This window comes from Numida meleagris, chromosome 1 (genome assembly GCF_002078875.1).
Source record: "Numida meleagris isolate 19003 breed g44 Domestic line chromosome 1, NumMel1.0, whole genome shotgun sequence".
NCBI classification, from domain to species: domain Eukaryota; kingdom Metazoa; phylum Chordata; class Aves; order Galliformes; family Numididae; genus Numida; species Numida meleagris.
The window spans coordinates 192,529,715-192,546,471 of NC_034409.1; the positions used below are offsets into that span (position 1 = coordinate 192,529,715).

The window sequence follows — 16,757 nt, forward strand, 5'->3', positions numbered from 1 at the left end:
CACGCCAGTATAGAGCTGCAGAGCTGGGAATCGGGGGGGGGCCGGGCGGTGGTGTGGCCACAGATCTGGGCACCTAGCCCTGCGCCCCACCCTGATGCCGCATCCCCTCCCCCGGGGTGCCAAGGCTAGGGGCCCCTCCCGAGATCCAGCCAATTGCGGGGTGCACGGGGAAGAGGAGGGGCCCGGCGGAGCGGATAAAAGTGGGGGCACAGGCGGCCGCTCACCAGCGTGCGATCCCCGCGGGAGCAAGAGCCCAGACCTCCTCCGTACCTCCAGCCACACGCTACCCTCCAACCGCCGCCATGGTGCACTGGTCTGCTGAGGAGAAGCAGCTCATCACCGGCCTCTGGGGCAAGGTCAATGTGGCCGAATGTGGGGCTGAAGCCCTGGCCAGGTAGGTCCAGCTTCTGGGCATCGGCTTAGCTGTACCCTGGGTAGAGAAATAGCTGCAATTGAAGCTGTGTGCTTGTGTCCCTCGTCTCTCTGCAGGCTGCTGATCGTCTACCCCTGGACCCAGAGGTTCTTTGCATCCTTTGGGAACCTCTCCAGCCCCACCGCCATCCTTGGCAACCCCATGGTCCGCGCCCACGGCAAGAAAGTGCTCACCTCCTTTGGGGATGCTGTGAAGAACCTGGACAACATCAAGAACACCTTTTCCCAACTGTCCGAGCTGCACTGTGACAAGCTGCATGTGGACCCCGAGAACTTCAGGGTGAGCCGTGCATTTGGCTGGGTCCCATCCCAGTGCGTCTCCAAGGGGAGCTTCTCCCTATGTCCCCCAGGGCCCACGCATGGGTGCTCCCTGTAGATTTCCCCATGCTGTTGGTGGAGTTGGTGGCTGGGGTCAGGGTCAGAGGTGGGGGAGACAGGGAGGGAAGGGACCAACCTGCAGCATGGCGAGAAGGGAACGAAGGGGCTCCCGGAGGGGCTGGTGGGTAGGTGACAGTAAGGGTGCAAGGGAGAAGGGAAGGCAGAGAGGAGGTGGCTGCAGTGCAGAAATGGAAGGGAGAGCACAGCAAAAGCTATGGTTGGAGTGGGAAGAGGTCTGAGCCAAGGGGAAAGTGAAGGAGCAAGAGTACAACATGGCACGGAGAATGGACAGATGGGTGAGGAGCAAGGGACAGTGACTGGATGCTGAGAGCCAAGGAGCAGGACTGGGAGGGTGGTGGAGTTCCTGCATGCCATCAGGAGTGCGGCTATGCTGCCTGCTCCCAGGAGCTCCTACCTGCACCCAAATGGAGGGTTTCTGGAGAGCTTGTGGCTACTGTTCCCATAGCAGTAGCAGAGGGAGGAAATACGGCCTGAGTGGGTGAGATGGAAAGCTTTGGGCCCAGTGGCCCAGACCAGACAGGAGCTGGTGTGTTTTGCACATTGTGCATTTTGATGTTTAGACTGAACAAAAGGAGTAATGAGTTTAAGGTATGTCTTAACAAGAGCTGTAGTTTATAGGGTCATTTTTAAGCCCAGATAGGTTTCCCTGGTGCTGGCGCAAGCACTGGCACAGGGATGGGCTGTCTTCAGGGCACTGCTAACAGGGGGTTCTGCTGTCTCCACAGCTCCTGGGTGACATTCTCATCATCGTCCTGGCTGCCCACTTCAGCAAGGATTTCACTCCCGAATGCCAGGCTGCCTGGCAGAAGCTGGTCCGCGTGGTGGCCCACGCCCTGGCTCGCAAGTACCACTAAGCACCAGCAGCAAAGATCCTGGAGCACCCTACAGCTATTCCATGCACCTGCAGAAATGCTCCGGAGCTGACAGCTTGTGACAGACAAATAAAGTTCATTCAGTGACAATCATCTGCTGTCTGTGTGTCCCTGTGCAGCTTGGGGCTGGGGCTGGGGACATGGGCACTGTGGGAGCTTGGTGGGGCAGGGTTGGCTTTGTGGAGTGCTTGATGCTCAGTGGGGTCTTATGTGGTGCTATGGGATCTGCTTCTGGAAAGCAAACCTGCAAGCCTCTGTCTGGGCAGGCACAGCTCTGGGAGGTTTGCACTGGAGCTGTGTCTGTAGGAATGATTTTTCTCGCTGACACAGAGGGGTCATATATTTAAGAGAGAATAAACGAAGAGAAGGCTTTAATCCAGCCTGGCTCATTTCTGGCATTCAGCCTCCCCGAAAGGAGCTGACTCATGCTAGCCCAGCAGCCAGCTGGGTGGGGGCAGGTTGCAGATAAACATTTTGCTATCAAGACTTGCACAGACCTTGTTTATGCACTTCTTCACCCTACGCTGCCCATTCTGCAGTTCTGGGTGGGGAAAGAGAGAGGGTTAATCCTGTCAATAGTAGTAACTATTAATAATGTTCTGGAACTAAAAATCTATTGGTGTCATTTGTATGCAAAGCTATTGAGGTGTTTAAACGTGCACAGCACAGGGCTCCATAGGGCAGGGCTGTTCTTGGCATGGGAGCACTGCTCATCCCGTTGAGATGAGCATGGGGCAGTAAAAGCAGCTGCTGCTGGTAGGACCTGCTGCTTTTTAAGGGGAAACAGAGGGGACGAACCAAGAACCTCCAGCACCAGGTCTGTACCACATTCTGACCACAGCTTCATAAACCAGCACCTCCAGAGGGTTGGTACCATGTGCTGTCCCTGCTTCATCCGTGCTCGTGGGCATCTCCCTTTCCTGCCCCTGACTCCCTGCTGGGCATCAAACCCCCATGGCCCCTTGACCCCTCCTCATGCACTCTGCTCTGAGGAAGGGGGGTGTTGCTGCCAGTGTCAGTGCTTACACAAGGACGTAGGAGGACACTTTGTATTAAGTCAAAAAGTGCTCTCTTCCTTGCTGGCGTCTGGGCAGGCACAGAGTGAGAGTCTTGTTCACATACCACAAGCAAAAGGCAGATGTAGGCAACTCTAACTCACGATTCAAATCTACTCCATGGTGAAATACGATGTACACATCTAGAAGGGAAAAGGGGATTAAAAGGCTGAAGGTCTCCCTGAGTATTTTCTTTCTTTTAATTGGTTTTCCTCCCATTCCTTTATTTTTGGTACAAGGCCAGGAGAACTCCGAGCAGGTAGTGCTCAGTGAAGCTGGACTTGATCTTAGTGATCTTTTCCAACCTTAATGAGTCTATGATTCCATGCCTCTGTGGAGGAAGGCAAGCCCAGTGCTCTGCGGAGGAACTCAGTCCCTCTCCAGTTTTGCTGCAGCCATGCAAGCACCCTCCCCTCCTGCTGCATCTTCAACAAGACCCTGTGCCCCTTGCTTACCCCAGACCCCATTGCATGGAGAACAACGGGAAGGCAGCAGATTGCCCTGGGTGCCTTGGGATCAGGCTCATAGCCCCTGCACCTTCAGCAAGGATGCTGTTTCTTGTTTTTTTTTTTTCTAGAAGACGAAGCAGGAGAGCCCCCTTGTTGTCTGAAGAGCGGATTCATCACCCAGTGCGCAGTAAGTCAGTTATCACACAGCTCAGCAGAGGCATTGCTCATTTGTTTCAGGATTAGGCAAGCCTGGGTGCTCAGTGGTTTCCCACCGATCACACACGAGCATGAAATCATCCACGTAATATCTGCAAACAGAAGTTACAAAGTTAGTGATTTCCCAGTCCATTCTCCTCACCGTGATTTCTTGGGAATTTTCATACGAATCTAAGAATTCATGAACCTTGAGTTTTCTTGGCAGTGTCCCCCAAATACCCTGATTAATTTTCCCTTCAAGGCCTCCTGTTTCTGGGAGGTCCTTGCTAAGGAAGCTAAGTATTTATTCTTCTGGCACCTCATACAACTGTTGTTCAGCCTACTGGCTCTGGCGTGGATGTCGCTGGTTCAGGATATGAAGAATTTATTCTTCTGATACTTCATACAGTGGTAGCTCCATTTGTTTAGAATTAGCCTTCAGCACTCTCGTGCAGGGACGTTGCTCTGGGGGAGGGTACCCCAGCACCGTGTTCTCGGGGGTTTCACAGGAGAGCACTTCACGTGGAGTCTGAACAGCTCCTGAACTCGGGGGTGATGTGGTTCATGTCATAGGATCATAGCATTAAGACCGGAAAAGACTTCCAAGATCCCCAAGCCCAACCCACCCCCACCATGCCCACTGACCATGTCCCTCAGTGCCACATCCCCAGGCTTCTGGAACACCTTCAGGGATGGGGAATCCACCACCACCCTGGGCAGCTGTGCCAATGCCTTGCCACTCTCTGGGAGAAGAAATATTTCCCAGTATCCAATCTGAATCTCCCCTCGCTGGGGCAGGATCCAAAGGAAAACCCCAGGGTCCCCGCTGGACACCCCTGAGCTGAGCTTTTGCTGCTTTCTGAGCCCACATCAGGTGCTGCAGAGGCAACTCTAGAGTTCAAAGCATGGTTCTCCTGTTCTTTATGGATGTGAATGTAAGCATAACTGGGGTGAAAGGGGTGATCCTGTTCAAGCCCTGTGCAGCAGCTCAGCAAGTGGCCTGTCACCTTACAGCAGATGGGAGGACACTGGGTTGAGCTTCCACTGGCCCCAGAATGGAAAGTAAATGGCCCAGGTCATGTTTTGTCACCGTGACAATGGGGTTAAAGTCCGTTTCAGTGTTTGTGGTGCCTCTGGGGCCTCTGCTGCTGGAACACCCCTGGGCTGCACGGCCATGGGCTGTACATTGCCATATGTCACGGGGCAGCCCTGGGAGGGCCATGGCGCAGGGCACGCTCCATGGAGTCCCACGCACGTGTTGTAAATGGAGCTTGGCTCTCGCACAGCGGCACGTGCAGCCCTTTCTCTGAAAAGGGGCCCAGGGCTGGTAGGGCAGCGCTGCGGGGAGGGTCAGAGCAGGGATGACCGGAGGCCCCTTGACTGCTGCCACACCCTGACCGCCCCCTCCTGCCCCCCCAGCACAGACCCCCACCCGTCCCAGCCAATGACCCCACAGCGCGGGGTGGGGAGGAGCTGCTGGCAGCGGATAAAAGCCCCCGGGGTCTGCAGCTCAGCTCCAAGCTCCGTGTGCTCCCACAGCCGCACGCCAACCCCACCGCCACCATGGTGCACTGGTCCGCCGAGGAGAAGCAGCTCATCACCAGCGTCTGGGGCAAAGTCAACGTGGAGGAATGCGGCGCCGAAGCCCTGGCCAGGTAGGTCCAGCTTCTGGGCATCGGCTTAGCTGCACCCTGGGTACAGAAACCATGGCAATTTTAGGAGGGAGTGTTAACGATGTGTGCTTGTGTGCCCCATCTCTCTGCAGGCTGCTGATCGTCTACCCCTGGACCCAGAGATTCTTTGCATCCTTTGGGAACCTCTCCAGCCCCACCGCCATCATGGGCAACCCCAGGGTCCGCGCTCATGGTAAGAAAGTGCTGAGCTCCTTTGGGGAAGCCGTGAAGAACCTGGACAACATCAAGAACACCTACGCCAAGCTGTCGGAGCTGCACTGTGACAAGCTGCACGTGGACCCCGAGAACTTCAGGGTGAGATGTTGGCAAGGGGAGATGTTGGCAGCCTGAGCCGTTTCCATGTGCAGTGCTTTGCTTTGAAAGGGGGGGGCTGCCCCAGCCATGCTGGCTGGGTACTTTCTGTCTGGTGGAGTCAGTGTCCCTGCACAGTACCCAGTGAGTGCAGAACTCTTTGCAAGAGAGCAGGTGGCTTTCAGGCTGAAAAGTTCCTTTTTTTGTGTGTGTGTGTCAGTGTAGCAATGGGAAAGAGAAAGTATTGTGAGACTGTAAGCTGAAGGAGGCACTTGGGTTGAGGACAAACGAAAGCAAACCCAGAGAAAGCTGCAGCCTGGGCTGGGGGAAGCAGAGGTGGAGGGATGCTCAGCAGAGCACTGAAGGAAGTCATACATCCTATAGAACGTCATGACTCTGTAGGAAGAATAACAGTTCTTAAATGATAGAGCAGGCTTCTGGCTTGTCTCGTGTGGCCTGCCTGTCAGGATCATAGAATCATAGAACCATAGAACGCTTGGGTTGGAAGGGACCTCAAAGCCCCCATCCCCACCCCTGTGGGCTGTGTGCCCCCCCAGCTCAGGCTGCCCAGGGCCTCATCCATGGCCTTGGGCACCTCCAGGGATGGGGAACCCACAGCTCCTCTGGGAAACCTGGGATAGAATGAGCAGTCCCTCTGCCCCTAACACTTGTAAATAAAAATGTGTAGATTTCCTCTTTTAACAAAAAAACAAAAACTAAAAAAATTACAAGTGGCATTTTACAAGGTGGATGTCAGGACAAACCAGCATCCCAAGCACGGAGGAAAATAGCCTCAAGGCTTTTCCTCCACTCACTCTCCCTTTATTTTTATAAGGATGGAGCAGACCATTTTTTTCCCCAAACTCAGAGCTTTCTGGGCAAAGAGTGAGCATTCAGGCGCAGCAACCCCAGCAGCAAGCACTGAGGCTGTGCTGGGCGGGAAGAGGGGATGCTCCCCAGCCATTCCATCAGCACTAACCCTTCCTGTTCTCTACTTTCCCCTGCAGCTCCTGGGGGACATCCTGATCATCGTCCTGGCCTCCCACTTTGCGAGGGATTTCACCCCCGCCTGCCAGTTTGCCTGGCAGAAGCTGGTCAACGTCGTGGCTCACGCTCTGGCCCGCAAGTACCACTGAGCTGCAGCACGGCTGTGGCCATAGCCCCCAATAAATGCCTGGAACGCATGCAGTCTGCCTGTCTGTGCTGGGGTTGGGGGTATGGGGAGAGCGTCGTGGGGCTGCTGAGGGCACGTTCACATCACTCTGGGGTGCACCCTCGTGTGTGCTCTGCCTTGGCCTGCACATGGGGAGGGGAGGAGAAAACCCACACCAAGTGCTGGAACACACCAGCTAGGGGCCTGGCACCAGGAGGGCGACAGAGAGGGCTGCAGGGGTAACTGGGGAATGGGAAGAGGGCAAGCCTGTTGTCCTGACTCTAGATTAATCAGAAATGAGGTGATTCTGTGATTCCGTGATTCCACAAAGCCAGCAGTGCCCGGGCACACAGCTCCCTGCCTGCTGCTCCATCCCCCACCCAATGGTCCCCGTGGTGCTCGGAGCTGGGCTACGCATCAGGCTCAGCTGTTTGTTCATTTGGATGAGGGTTACAAGATTGACTTTCCTCTGCTATTATATTACCCCAAAAATGGAAAAAGTATAAAAGCATCCAGGACTCTCTTTATCTCCCTCCTACACCTCAGAATCATAGAGTCATAGAATCCTTAGAGTTGGAAGGGACCTCTGGAGGCCATCTAGTCCAAGTGTCCCGGGACACCATAGCTCCATCAGGTTGCCCAGGGCCTGGTCCAGTCTGACACTGAAAGTCTCCAGGAATGGGGCATCCACCACAGCTCTGGGCAACCTGTTCAGTGCCTCACCACCCTCACTGTAAAAGACTTTTTCTTTATATATAACCTAAATCTACCTCGTTTGAGCTTGCTGCCATTTCCCCTTGTTCAATCACCACAGCCCCTGCTGAAGAGTCTGTCCCCTTCTTTCCTGTCGCTCCCCTTCAGATACTGACAGGCCGCTCTCAGGTCACCTCGCAGCCTTTTCTTCTCCATGCTGCACAGCCCCAGCTCTCAGCCTGTCCTCATAGGACACCAGACCCTCCTCATTCTTGGGGGCACTGCTGAGTGTTGTCCTGAGGACCTCGATGGAGGATGGCAAAGTGACAAGAGCCCAGAGAAAATGTGGTTCAGGGCACAGGTGCTGCTGAACGCTGTGTCTCTGAGGCAGCGAGGCTGTGGGGGATGGAGACACGGGATGGGAAGGGGTAATCCAAGGTGAGGTGACATGCTTTGTGCCTTCCACCAGGAAGGCTGTGACAATGGGGTTGTCTGCGCGCACACCCCAAGATGTGCTTTGGTGTTCCCTCACTTCTGAGGAACCGCAGCCCAGACTTGGTTCAGGTCTTGCTTTAAAATGATGGGAAAACCCTGAACCTCTACGAACTGCTGCACTGAATTGATGCGAAGCTCTTCTCATCTTCTCTAGCAGGTTGATGGATTGCTCTCCTCACTCACAGCAGCTCCTCTCAGACCTGAGGCAGAGCTGCCAGCCTCTGATGAATGAGCATGCCGTGTTGCTTCAGAGAGCAATAAGGGAATTTCCACTGGGACAGCAGAGTAACAACTGAATAGACTGTGTCAGAGGGTTGTTAAAATCCGTTAGAAAAGACGTCGGGAAGTAATAGAAATCAGCAAACAGACCTGAGCTGTGGCTGCCATCTGTCTCTTCAGGTGATGTCTATACCTGGGAGCTGCCCTCTGCAGACCCACCATGCACAGCTGTGAAAACACTGGGTGGGAGGTGAAGATTCCTGCTCGTCTCATAATAGGCAGCACGCACAGATTTAGTGGGTGTTAAGGAAGAGAAGCAGTCAAACATCGGGGCTAGGATGAGCACTCCCAACCTTGCTAATTCTGTGGTTCTACGACGGCGGATAGAGTTGGTGCCATGAAAAATGCTGCGGTGGAATTTTGGTGCTTATGGGGGAAACATCTGTGTGTGCTCCACAGGGATCCTCTCGTTAACAGCCGCGGCACATTGCCTGTCTGCTGGAAATCAGCCACTGACAGCTGGTGCTTAAAGACACACTGAGTTCATCAAACCCCAGAGCCGTGCAAGAAATCCTTACTGGGAATGTAATGCTGGTCCGAGGAGCAGGCTGACCAGAGCACGGCCAGATAGGATTATTCCTGTCTGCTCGGATCCCCAGGCTCACTGCTGTAAGAGGAGCAGAATAAAGCAGCTTGCTCCTCTTTTGGCACGAGCCAAAAATATTCCTGGAGCGACTCTGCTGGCCCTGCCGGGGTCCTGCATAGGATGGCTTCAGAGGGAGTGGATTCCCTGCCAGGAACTGCCAACACAACAGAGTGCTGCGGGAGGCATCGGGAAGGAACCACAACACAACCCAGCCGTATCTGCCATGTGTTTCTTGTGCTTTCCCACACGATGTGAAATGAGAATGAACGGTGGAGTACTCGTTTGAATTTTGCAAAAGACACTTTGCTGTTTTTGAGACGTGGGTTTTTTTTTCTCTAAGAAGCGGCCGGGAAATACCCAGGCTCCTGATGACTCCGTGCTGCTGCAGGAACTGTTTCTGGTCGTTCTGCGCTGCGCGTTCTGGTACAGAGCTCTTAGGGCAGGAAACAGCTGTCCCTCAATCACAGGCGATAGTTTTCAGACTGCCCAGCTCATAGGACAGGGCTGTCACCGTCCAAGCCCCTCAAGCGGGTGCTCAGCCCTGCTGGCTGCTTTCCACGAGCCAGCCTGTGCCAGGACTGGCTGGGAGCAGGACCACCACTTCTTTTCTGCATTGCTATCACAATCTGATGTCCTTGCAACTGCAGCACTGCTGCAAAGAGCTGGAGTAACGTGATTTGCATATGAAGAGATTTTTGATCCATTCCCTTATGGTGACTTTGGAGGAATGAAGGAATGAAGGTCTGAAACCCCAGTGTGAGTGCTCTTGGTGCCTCTGCCTCGTGTTTCCCCCTCTGCTCCTCCCACCTCTGTTTAGTGCCCAATTTTGCTTTACTGGGAGAACCAGAGACATGCTTATTTTCCATCCCAGAGCAGAAGTGGAAGGATATCTGCACTGAGATGATGAGGTAGGAGTTCCTTTTCCATATCCCAGGGGCTCTTTTGGACAGAAGGACATGGAGCAAACTCACAAACCAAATTATTTTTCCTTCCATTTGGCAGTCTGTTATCACATTTGACCTTTCTTTGTCCAGTGCACATCATGGCTGCTGTGCAGACACCCCACTGAAAAGAGGAACTCCTGCATAGGGACCCATGTATTCACTGCACAGAAAACAACAGCTGAGGACGTTAATGCGATTTTGATGTATCCACGCCATCAAACTGGAGTGGTTGACATGGTCTGGATCAGCACCACCTTTGTCCATACAGAAAGTGTGGCACCATCTCACAATGCAGTGTATTCCTCCTGCAACTTGAGGCATATGGGACAAGAACCTCCTGGGTGCTGCCCAGCTTCGCTGCAGGGCTATGCAGCACCTTCTGGGTGGAGGAGCTGCTCACCCTGACAGTTTTCTTTGGGATGTTTCTGTCTATTTTATTAATATCCTTTATTTTATGCACATGAAGTTTTCAGTGTTTGGCAACATTAGAGAGAAAGAAACCCTTCCGGTGAGAAAGGAGGGCAGGATTGCTGTTCTTGGCTCTTTCTTTGTGTTTCAGCCTGAGTCCTGGATAATTAACTTAGCTGAGTTGCATGAATGTGAAACACAAGCATTGCCAGGCGTGCTCTGAACTGAAAACACTGCTGGATCATTTTCCATTGGCATCTTAGGACTATGTCCCAGCAAAGTACTCCATAAATACTGGCCCTGACCTTAACTTCTTCTGTTTTGCCTCTTTGCTTTGGTTACCCTGTCCATAACATGGAGAAAATAAAATGTATGTATCTTTAAAAGGTTGTTTTGGGATTCCCCTACTGATGTTCAAAAAACAATGCGTATGTCACCACGTGAAAGTGCTTTTGCACAGCCGAAATGTAGGCTCAGCCACTAGAGAGCTTATATCTTCTCAAACACTGGGAGAGAGAAGAATGAGACACCGCTTCTGCCCTAAAAGGCTTGGCAGGGATGTGTGTGATTTCTAGGGACACAAAAACCTAAAGATGCACTATATTTTATCCTAAATTCAGTGACAAATCTAAGCAATGTTTCCAGAGTCCCAGGTGACTCTCACTGCTGCTGGGATTTCACGTGGGTGTTATAAAAGCAGACAGCTTCTCCTGCATGTGAAACACTCAGCAGCAGTGTGATTCCCTCCCCCTCCGCCTCATGCACTGAAGGACTTCAGCCAAGCGGAGGTAAGAGGGTCTGAGGCAGCCATGTGTTTCCATGTCAGTCTCTCTTTATCACTGATGATTTAATTTTGCAAGTGTCATTTTCCATTCAGATTTTGTAATGAGAGATTGTTTTGCTTCACAGTCAGCTTTGCATATCTATCCCTGCGCTTTCCTGCAGCTCTTACACGCTTCCCAATTTATCAGTCCCCCTGAGAAGCCATCACCTAGCCATCAGGCATCTACTGCCATCACACCCCTTGACTGCCTGTTTGCCTGTCTGTCCATTCATTCATCCATCCCTCTATCCATCCTTCCATCCATCCATCTGCCCCTCCATTCAGCTGCCCCTCCATTCATCCATCCATCCATCTGCTCCTCCATTCATCTATCCCTCCGTTCATCCATCCATCTGTCCATCATCCATCCATCTGTCCATCCACATAGATTTCCATCACCTCTTCCCCACTACCCTGTCTCATCTGTCTGCTATCCGCTACCCCGGTGCCTCTTGCTGTGCCACAGGGACACTGCAGGGATGCAAGTGCTGATATCCACTAGAAGAGAGTGAGGACATTTCTACAGAGAGCAATACCCAGTGCTATAATTGCATGTTTCAGACAGGACTTAAGACTCTAAAGTCAGACTCAGAACTGTGCTTTCTTCATGAGATCTTTCACAAAACACCGATTATGCCCCATCTGCTGGTGGGATGGTGTCTGCTCCTGCATCTGAAGCAGCAGGTGCTGAGCACACTTGGAGATGGGACAGCACAGTAGGTGAAGCAGCCCTTCTGGTTCTTGCATACCGTGAGCCTGGCAGATGATGCTGTGAGACACGGCTGAGCAAGCATTTTGCTCTGTCGACAGTCTCTGTGCTCGTCCTTCTGGGCATAGGGCTAGGCATCCCCCGGAGCCAGAGCACCCACACCTCCCCCCGGCACAGCACGGAGCTGCGCAGTGCAAGCCCATCCCTCAGAATGCAGATACCTGGATCTTGTCTTAACCGAGGGCAAAAATTGAAGGAGGGTGGGAGGAGCAGATGGGGGATATTCCTGCCTCAGGATCACCATGAGCAGCTCAGGGGAGCACAGGGCGCAGGACGGGACACCCAGGGTCTGGGTGCAGGGCTCCCTCTGTGCTGCGGTGCTATCGGGAGAGGAAAGCCATTATTTCCCCCCCCCCCCCCCCCCCCCATTTTATGAATATTCACTCAGGACACAGCAGCTGATGACGCACAGAAAGAACAACACAACCTTTCCATTTTTGCTGGTAGCCTGAAGCACGTTTCCAGATAGACGATGAAAGTTAGGAAGGTGTTCAAGTCTGAACATGCAGATTCGAGCACCTAAATCTATATTTTCATGTCACAGATAATTATAGCATCCTGGAAATCTGGCTGCTAATTTAGCTAATTATTTAGCTGGCAAAGTAAAGTGTGGAGGCACAGATGTCGGGAGCCTTGTCTGAGACGTGGGGCAGATGGAAATGGACTAATGCTATTTTTCATGCAACGTTAATGAATTTAGCCACATGCCCTCCGATTAAACAATATCGTGTTCCTTGTTTGCATAGGCAGATGGAGTGTGAGTTCCTTGAGTGCTGAGGGCTGGGAAATTTTGGCTCCTTCCTCATCAGCCACTGCAGCCCCTGGTGAGAGCAGCAAACAAGCCAAGCAAGCTATGTGCATAGGCTAGAGCAGTGTTTTACACCCTTTTGTTTTACCTGCCACCCCAAAGCATGCATATGCTGTATTCAAAGTTTAACCTTTTTAAGCTTTTATGGTTATGCTTCACAAAGCACTGCATTTCCCTGAGGCATCTGTGGGCTGTGGCATGGGAGCTCTGGGCTGACAGTTCTGCAGAGGAAATGAGAGCTGGGTTTGAGTATGCATTGCTCGATCTCACCTGTAAGTTTTTGCTGTAAAAAACATTGCTGCTAAGAATGAGCTGCTGCACATATTATTATTGCACCTACTGATCAAAATGCCCACTGCTTTGAACAGCTTGATGAGCTGTCACCAAGAACAACAACAAAAACTGGAATAGTAAATCATCTCTGAAGTGAAGGGAAGTAATAACGTTCTAAATTTCATGTCGCATTAATGAAGTTAGACTTACAGGAGTGACCATGTCCCATTGCGGGTCAGGACAGACAACTTTCAGTAATTCCTTCTGTTTCTGTAGCTTGCGAGGACCCTCATGAAGGAATTATGGAATGAATTCCAGGCTGGTTTGAGTGAGAAGGGTCCTTAAAGCCCACCCAGCCCAACCCCTCCATGGGCATGGACACCTCCCACAGCCCAGTGCTCACAGCCCCCCCCGTGGCCTTGGGCATGTGAATACAGGAGTCTAGCCTCGTTGTGCCTGGTGCTGTGTGGGCACAACACAGAGAGAAGAGCAGCCTTTTCTTCTTTTCCTTCAGCTTATGGGTAGGATGAGGATAGCAAAGGGTGCAGCTGGAGGACAGGAGGACAAGGAAGACCGCATCTGCCAAGAGCCTGGCCATGGTGAAAGCTCAGCAGCTAGGTGGAGGGCAGTGGTTGCTGCAGACAGGGCATCCTGCACCAGATGAAAGGCAGAAATCTGAAAGTCCAGCACAGAAGCTGAGAGCTGGCTGGGGATGTGTGCCTCTAAGCAAGGCCAGGCAGAGGGCTGGGGACACGGCCTAGGAGGGAGAACGCCATGTGGAGAGCCTGAGGGGGAACCTAATGGAGGTGGGGATCATGGCCTGCGTGTCAGGGCAGGAGAGCAATGTCATCCATGGGGACCAGGAGAAGGGGCTGCAGCAGTGCCCTGGGAGGGATGTAGCCTTGCTGCAAGAGATAACATTATTTTCTATTGTACAGGTGAGGAGCCTGTGGAAATGAAGCAGGACCAAGGGCTGAGCTGGCACTGCGCTGTGCTAGTTCCTGCTCTGGTACACCTTCGAGGGGAGCAGAAACGAGACCTTCACAATGAGCCCTAGACTGTGTCCAGACACTGGTTGGTTTTCATTGCCCTCAAAATCTCATCCTGCATTACCTTTGAACTGTTCATGAGAGTGGGGTCTTTACCCAAGGCCGGCCTCAGCCCGGGCTGAGCATGTACCCCAGGAACAGCAGCCAAGCTCTGCCTTTCCTGCTGGCAGGCCTTCCCGGGATGGCTCGATTCCACCACTGGCTGTTCCTCCCTTTCTGTCTCATCTATCTGGTTGCAGTGCTGGGAAATGGCACCATCCTGCTGGTTGTGAGAGTGCATCGCCAGCTCCACCAGCCCATGTACTATTTGCTTTTGATGCTGGCCACCACAGACCTGGGCCTGACTCTGTCCACCCTGCCCACCGTGTTGCGCGTCTTCTGGTTGGGTGCCATGGAAATCAGCTTCCCCGCCTGCCTCATCCAGATGTTCTGCATCCACGTCTTTTCCTTCATGGAGTCTTCGGTGCTTCTGGCCATGGCCTTTGATCGCTACGTGGCCATCTGCTGCCCACTGAGGTACTCCTCCATCCTCACCGGTGCCAGGGTTGCACAGATTGGACTGGGGATCATCTGCCGATGCACACTGTCGCTTCTCCCATTAATCTGCCTCCTGACGTGGCTGCCTTTCTGCAGGTCACATGTGCTTTCTCACCCCTACTGTCTGCACCAGGATATCATACGGCTGGCGTGCACAGATGCCACCCTGAACAGCCTGTATGGCTTAACCTTGGTGCTGGTCGTGCTCCTGGACTCTGTGCTCATCGCATTGTCCTACGTCGTGATCATTAGGACTGTGCTAGGCATCACCTCCAGAGAGGAGCAGGCCAAAGCCCTGAACACTTGTGTCTCTCACTTCTGTGCTGTCCTGATCTTCTACATCCCTTTGGCTGGCCTGTCCATTATACACCGGTACGGGAGGAATGCTCCACCTATTAGCCATGTTGTCATGGCCAATGTCTACCTCTTTGTCCCACCTATATTGAACCCAATCCTCTACAGCATGAAAAGCAAGGCCATTCGCAAAGGCCTCCTGGGGCTCCTGTGTCAGAGAGCAACCTGGCCTGGCCATGCCCAGAACAGCTAGAATCATAGAATGGTTTGAATTGGAAGGGACCCTTAAAGACTGGTCCCACTCCTGCAATGAACAGGGGCACTCATGGCTCCATCAGTGCTCAGAGCTCCATCCCCTGACCTCGGGTGTCTCCAGGGACAGGGCACCCACCACCTCTCTAGGCAGCCTGTGCCAGTGCCTCACCGCCCTTATTGTGAACAACGTTTTCCTTATATCCAAACTAAATCTCCCCTGCTTTACTCTGACATCATTTCCCTTTGTCCTATCACACCGGCCCTGTTAAAATCTGCCCCCTTCTTTCTTACAGCCGCTGTAGACACTGCAGATCGCTCTCAGGTCTCCTGATTAGGTGGAACTCTTGCCCACATGAAGTGCTCAGAAAAAGTGCCAGCCCAAACAGAACCAGGAGGTTATGAGATCTGTAAGTTAATGGGAAGAGCGTGTTACAAAGGATGCTCAGACAGATGAATGCTCTTTAAAAGCATCAGAAGCAGGAGTCCAGCTTGGAAATGGGTGGAGAGCTTGGTGACAGAGGATGAGAGCTGTACTTTGCAGCAGATAGCTCAGAAGATCTTGATCAGTTCGAAATTGGTATGGAGGAGAGATTCCACCAAAAAATGTCACTTAAGTATCAGTAACTCCCAGTACCAGGTGTTGCTCATCTGAGTCTGGAACGAAGTTGGATGCGAAGTTGCAGAGCTGCTGGACAGGAGCATCACTCTGTTTCAAATAGTCACAGTGCTGGAGGACGTGTGATTATCAATTTTACTCCACCTGCAATGGGGTGTCCACAGGGTTCTCCCTGAGACCTACTGATCAGTGTGCATGATTTCCACTCCTGATGGGATGACAGAGGTTTTGAGAAAGAATATTGTGAATAAGCGTACGAGTAAGCACATATGGGTAAAACTTTTACAGAGTCAGCTGCAAGGGGAAATCCTCCTACAGCAGCTGGACTTCTCTGAGGGTGGGTCCAGCTGGAGGAATACTGCGAATCAACACACCTGAGCTCTCAAAGCTTACAAATGACATGAGGCTGGGCACTGTATTGATAGTAACTGTCTTCTGTATTTTTATAAGATTGTTCAAATGTTCATTGCAATAGCAATAAATTTCTGGCTCCACACGGTATTTGTCTTTCCTTTTGCTGTAACAACTTTTTGAGCGTACCACAGCTGCAACTCGTGGAATTCGGATGTTATTATTTGGTTGATAGTCCCATAGAAGTGAATCTCAAGGCAAGGAGTTTTGGCACTGCTGACAGACAAAAGCTTGCTGTGTGTCAGGAGGGGAAGGTAACACACCCGACAGCTTTGCTGCTGATATTTCTCCATGACAATCACAAGGAATGAGGAAGCCTCGTGGGATCTTACCAAACTCAGTGCTCAATACTGCTAACCCAGGAAGAGGGATCAGCCTGAGGAAGTGGGCTTTGTGCTGTTTGGGTCACATCAGCAAACCCATCAGCAAAACACTTAGAATCATAGGATCCTTAGAGTTGGAAGGCACCTCTGGAGGCCATCTAGTCCAACTCCCCTGCAGTGCACAGGGACACCACAGCTCCATCAGGTTGCCCAGGGCCTGGTCCAGCCTCACCTTGAAAGTCTCCAGGGACGGGACATCCACCACAGCTCTGGGCAACCTGCTCCAGTGCCTCACTGTCCTCATTGTAAAAGGCTTTTTCCTTATACCTAACCTAAATCTACTCTCTTTGAGCTTTCAGCCATTTCCCCTTGTTCTATCACAGCCAGCAAACAGCCGATTCCCTTAGGACTTGTTGGAGCATGGAGCATTCCTATGGAGTTGTAGGAGCAGGTCCAGAGGAGGGCCATGAAGATGATCAGAGGGCTGGAGCATCTCCCCTACGAGGACAGGCTGAGAGATCTGGGGCTCTGCAGCCTGAAGAAAAGAAGGCTGCGAGGAGACCTTATAGCGGCCTTCCAGTACCTGAAGGGGCCTACAGGAAAGCTGGGGAGGGACTTTTTAAAAGTACAGGTAGTGACAGGACGAGAGGAAAT

The 16,757-nt window shown here is 52.4% G+C and overlaps 3 protein-coding genes across 6 annotated transcripts; all 3 read left to right on the top strand.

Annotated features, from left to right (window-relative positions):
- Positions 203-1,796, top strand: LOC110392034 (hemoglobin subunit beta). The gene is made up of 3 exons (XM_021383978.1): positions 203-394; positions 490-712; positions 1,557-1,796. Exons 1-3 carry the CDS (start codon positions 303-305, stop codon positions 1,683-1,685), a joined length of 444 nt encoding a protein of 147 aa, XP_021239653.1. The 5' UTR covers positions 203-302; the 3' UTR covers positions 1,686-1,796.
- LOC110392046 (hemoglobin subunit epsilon) lies at positions 1,926-6,571 on the top strand. 4 transcript variants are annotated; one of them, XM_021384013.1, is made up of 5 exons: positions 1,926-2,569; positions 3,336-3,394; positions 4,942-5,057; positions 5,168-5,390; positions 6,395-6,571. In XM_021384013.1, exons 3-5 carry the CDS (start codon positions 4,966-4,968, stop codon positions 6,521-6,523), a joined length of 444 nt encoding a protein of 147 aa, XP_021239688.1. In that variant the 5' UTR covers positions 1,926-2,569; positions 3,336-3,394; positions 4,942-4,965; the 3' UTR covers positions 6,524-6,571. The 4 variants fall into 4 exon arrangements, with proteins under 4 accessions (XP_021239688.1, XP_021239681.1, XP_021239673.1 ...); XM_021384006.1 differs by having other exon boundaries at positions 1,926-2,520; positions 4,822-5,057; XM_021383998.1 differs by having other exon boundaries at positions 1,926-2,520.
- Positions 11,927-14,797, top strand: LOC110392023 (olfactory receptor 51M1-like). Its single transcript, XM_021383967.1, has one exon. The coding sequence runs from the start codon at positions 13,792-13,794 to the stop codon at positions 14,749-14,751; it is 960 nt and encodes a 319-aa protein (XP_021239642.1). The 5' UTR covers positions 11,927-13,791; the 3' UTR covers positions 14,752-14,797.

Bases quoted from the DNA above. Each gene is read 5' to 3' on its own strand.
- LOC110392034 (XM_021383978.1), top strand. From the start codon at position 303: ATGGTGCACTGGTCTGCTGAGGAGAAGCAGCTCATCACCGGCCTCTGG. The intron at 395-489 runs GTAGGTCCAGCT...GTCTCTCTGCAG, and splicing joins GGGGCTGAAGCCCTGGCCAG to GCTGCTGATCGTCTACCCCT. The intron at 713-1,556 runs GTGAGCCGTGCA...CTGTCTCCACAG, and splicing joins TGGACCCCGAGAACTTCAGG to CTCCTGGGTGACATTCTCAT.
- LOC110392046 (XM_021384013.1), top strand. From the start codon at position 4,966: ATGGTGCACTGGTCCGCCGAGGAGAAGCAGCTCATCACCAGCGTCTGG. The intron at 5,058-5,167 runs GTAGGTCCAGCT...ATCTCTCTGCAG, and splicing joins GGCGCCGAAGCCCTGGCCAG to GCTGCTGATCGTCTACCCCT. The intron at 5,391-6,394 runs GTGAGATGTTGG...TTTCCCCTGCAG, and splicing joins TGGACCCCGAGAACTTCAGG to CTCCTGGGGGACATCCTGAT.
- LOC110392023 (XM_021383967.1), top strand. From the start codon at position 13,792: ATGTACCCCAGGAACAGCAGCCAAGCTCTGCCTTTCCTGCTGGCAGGC.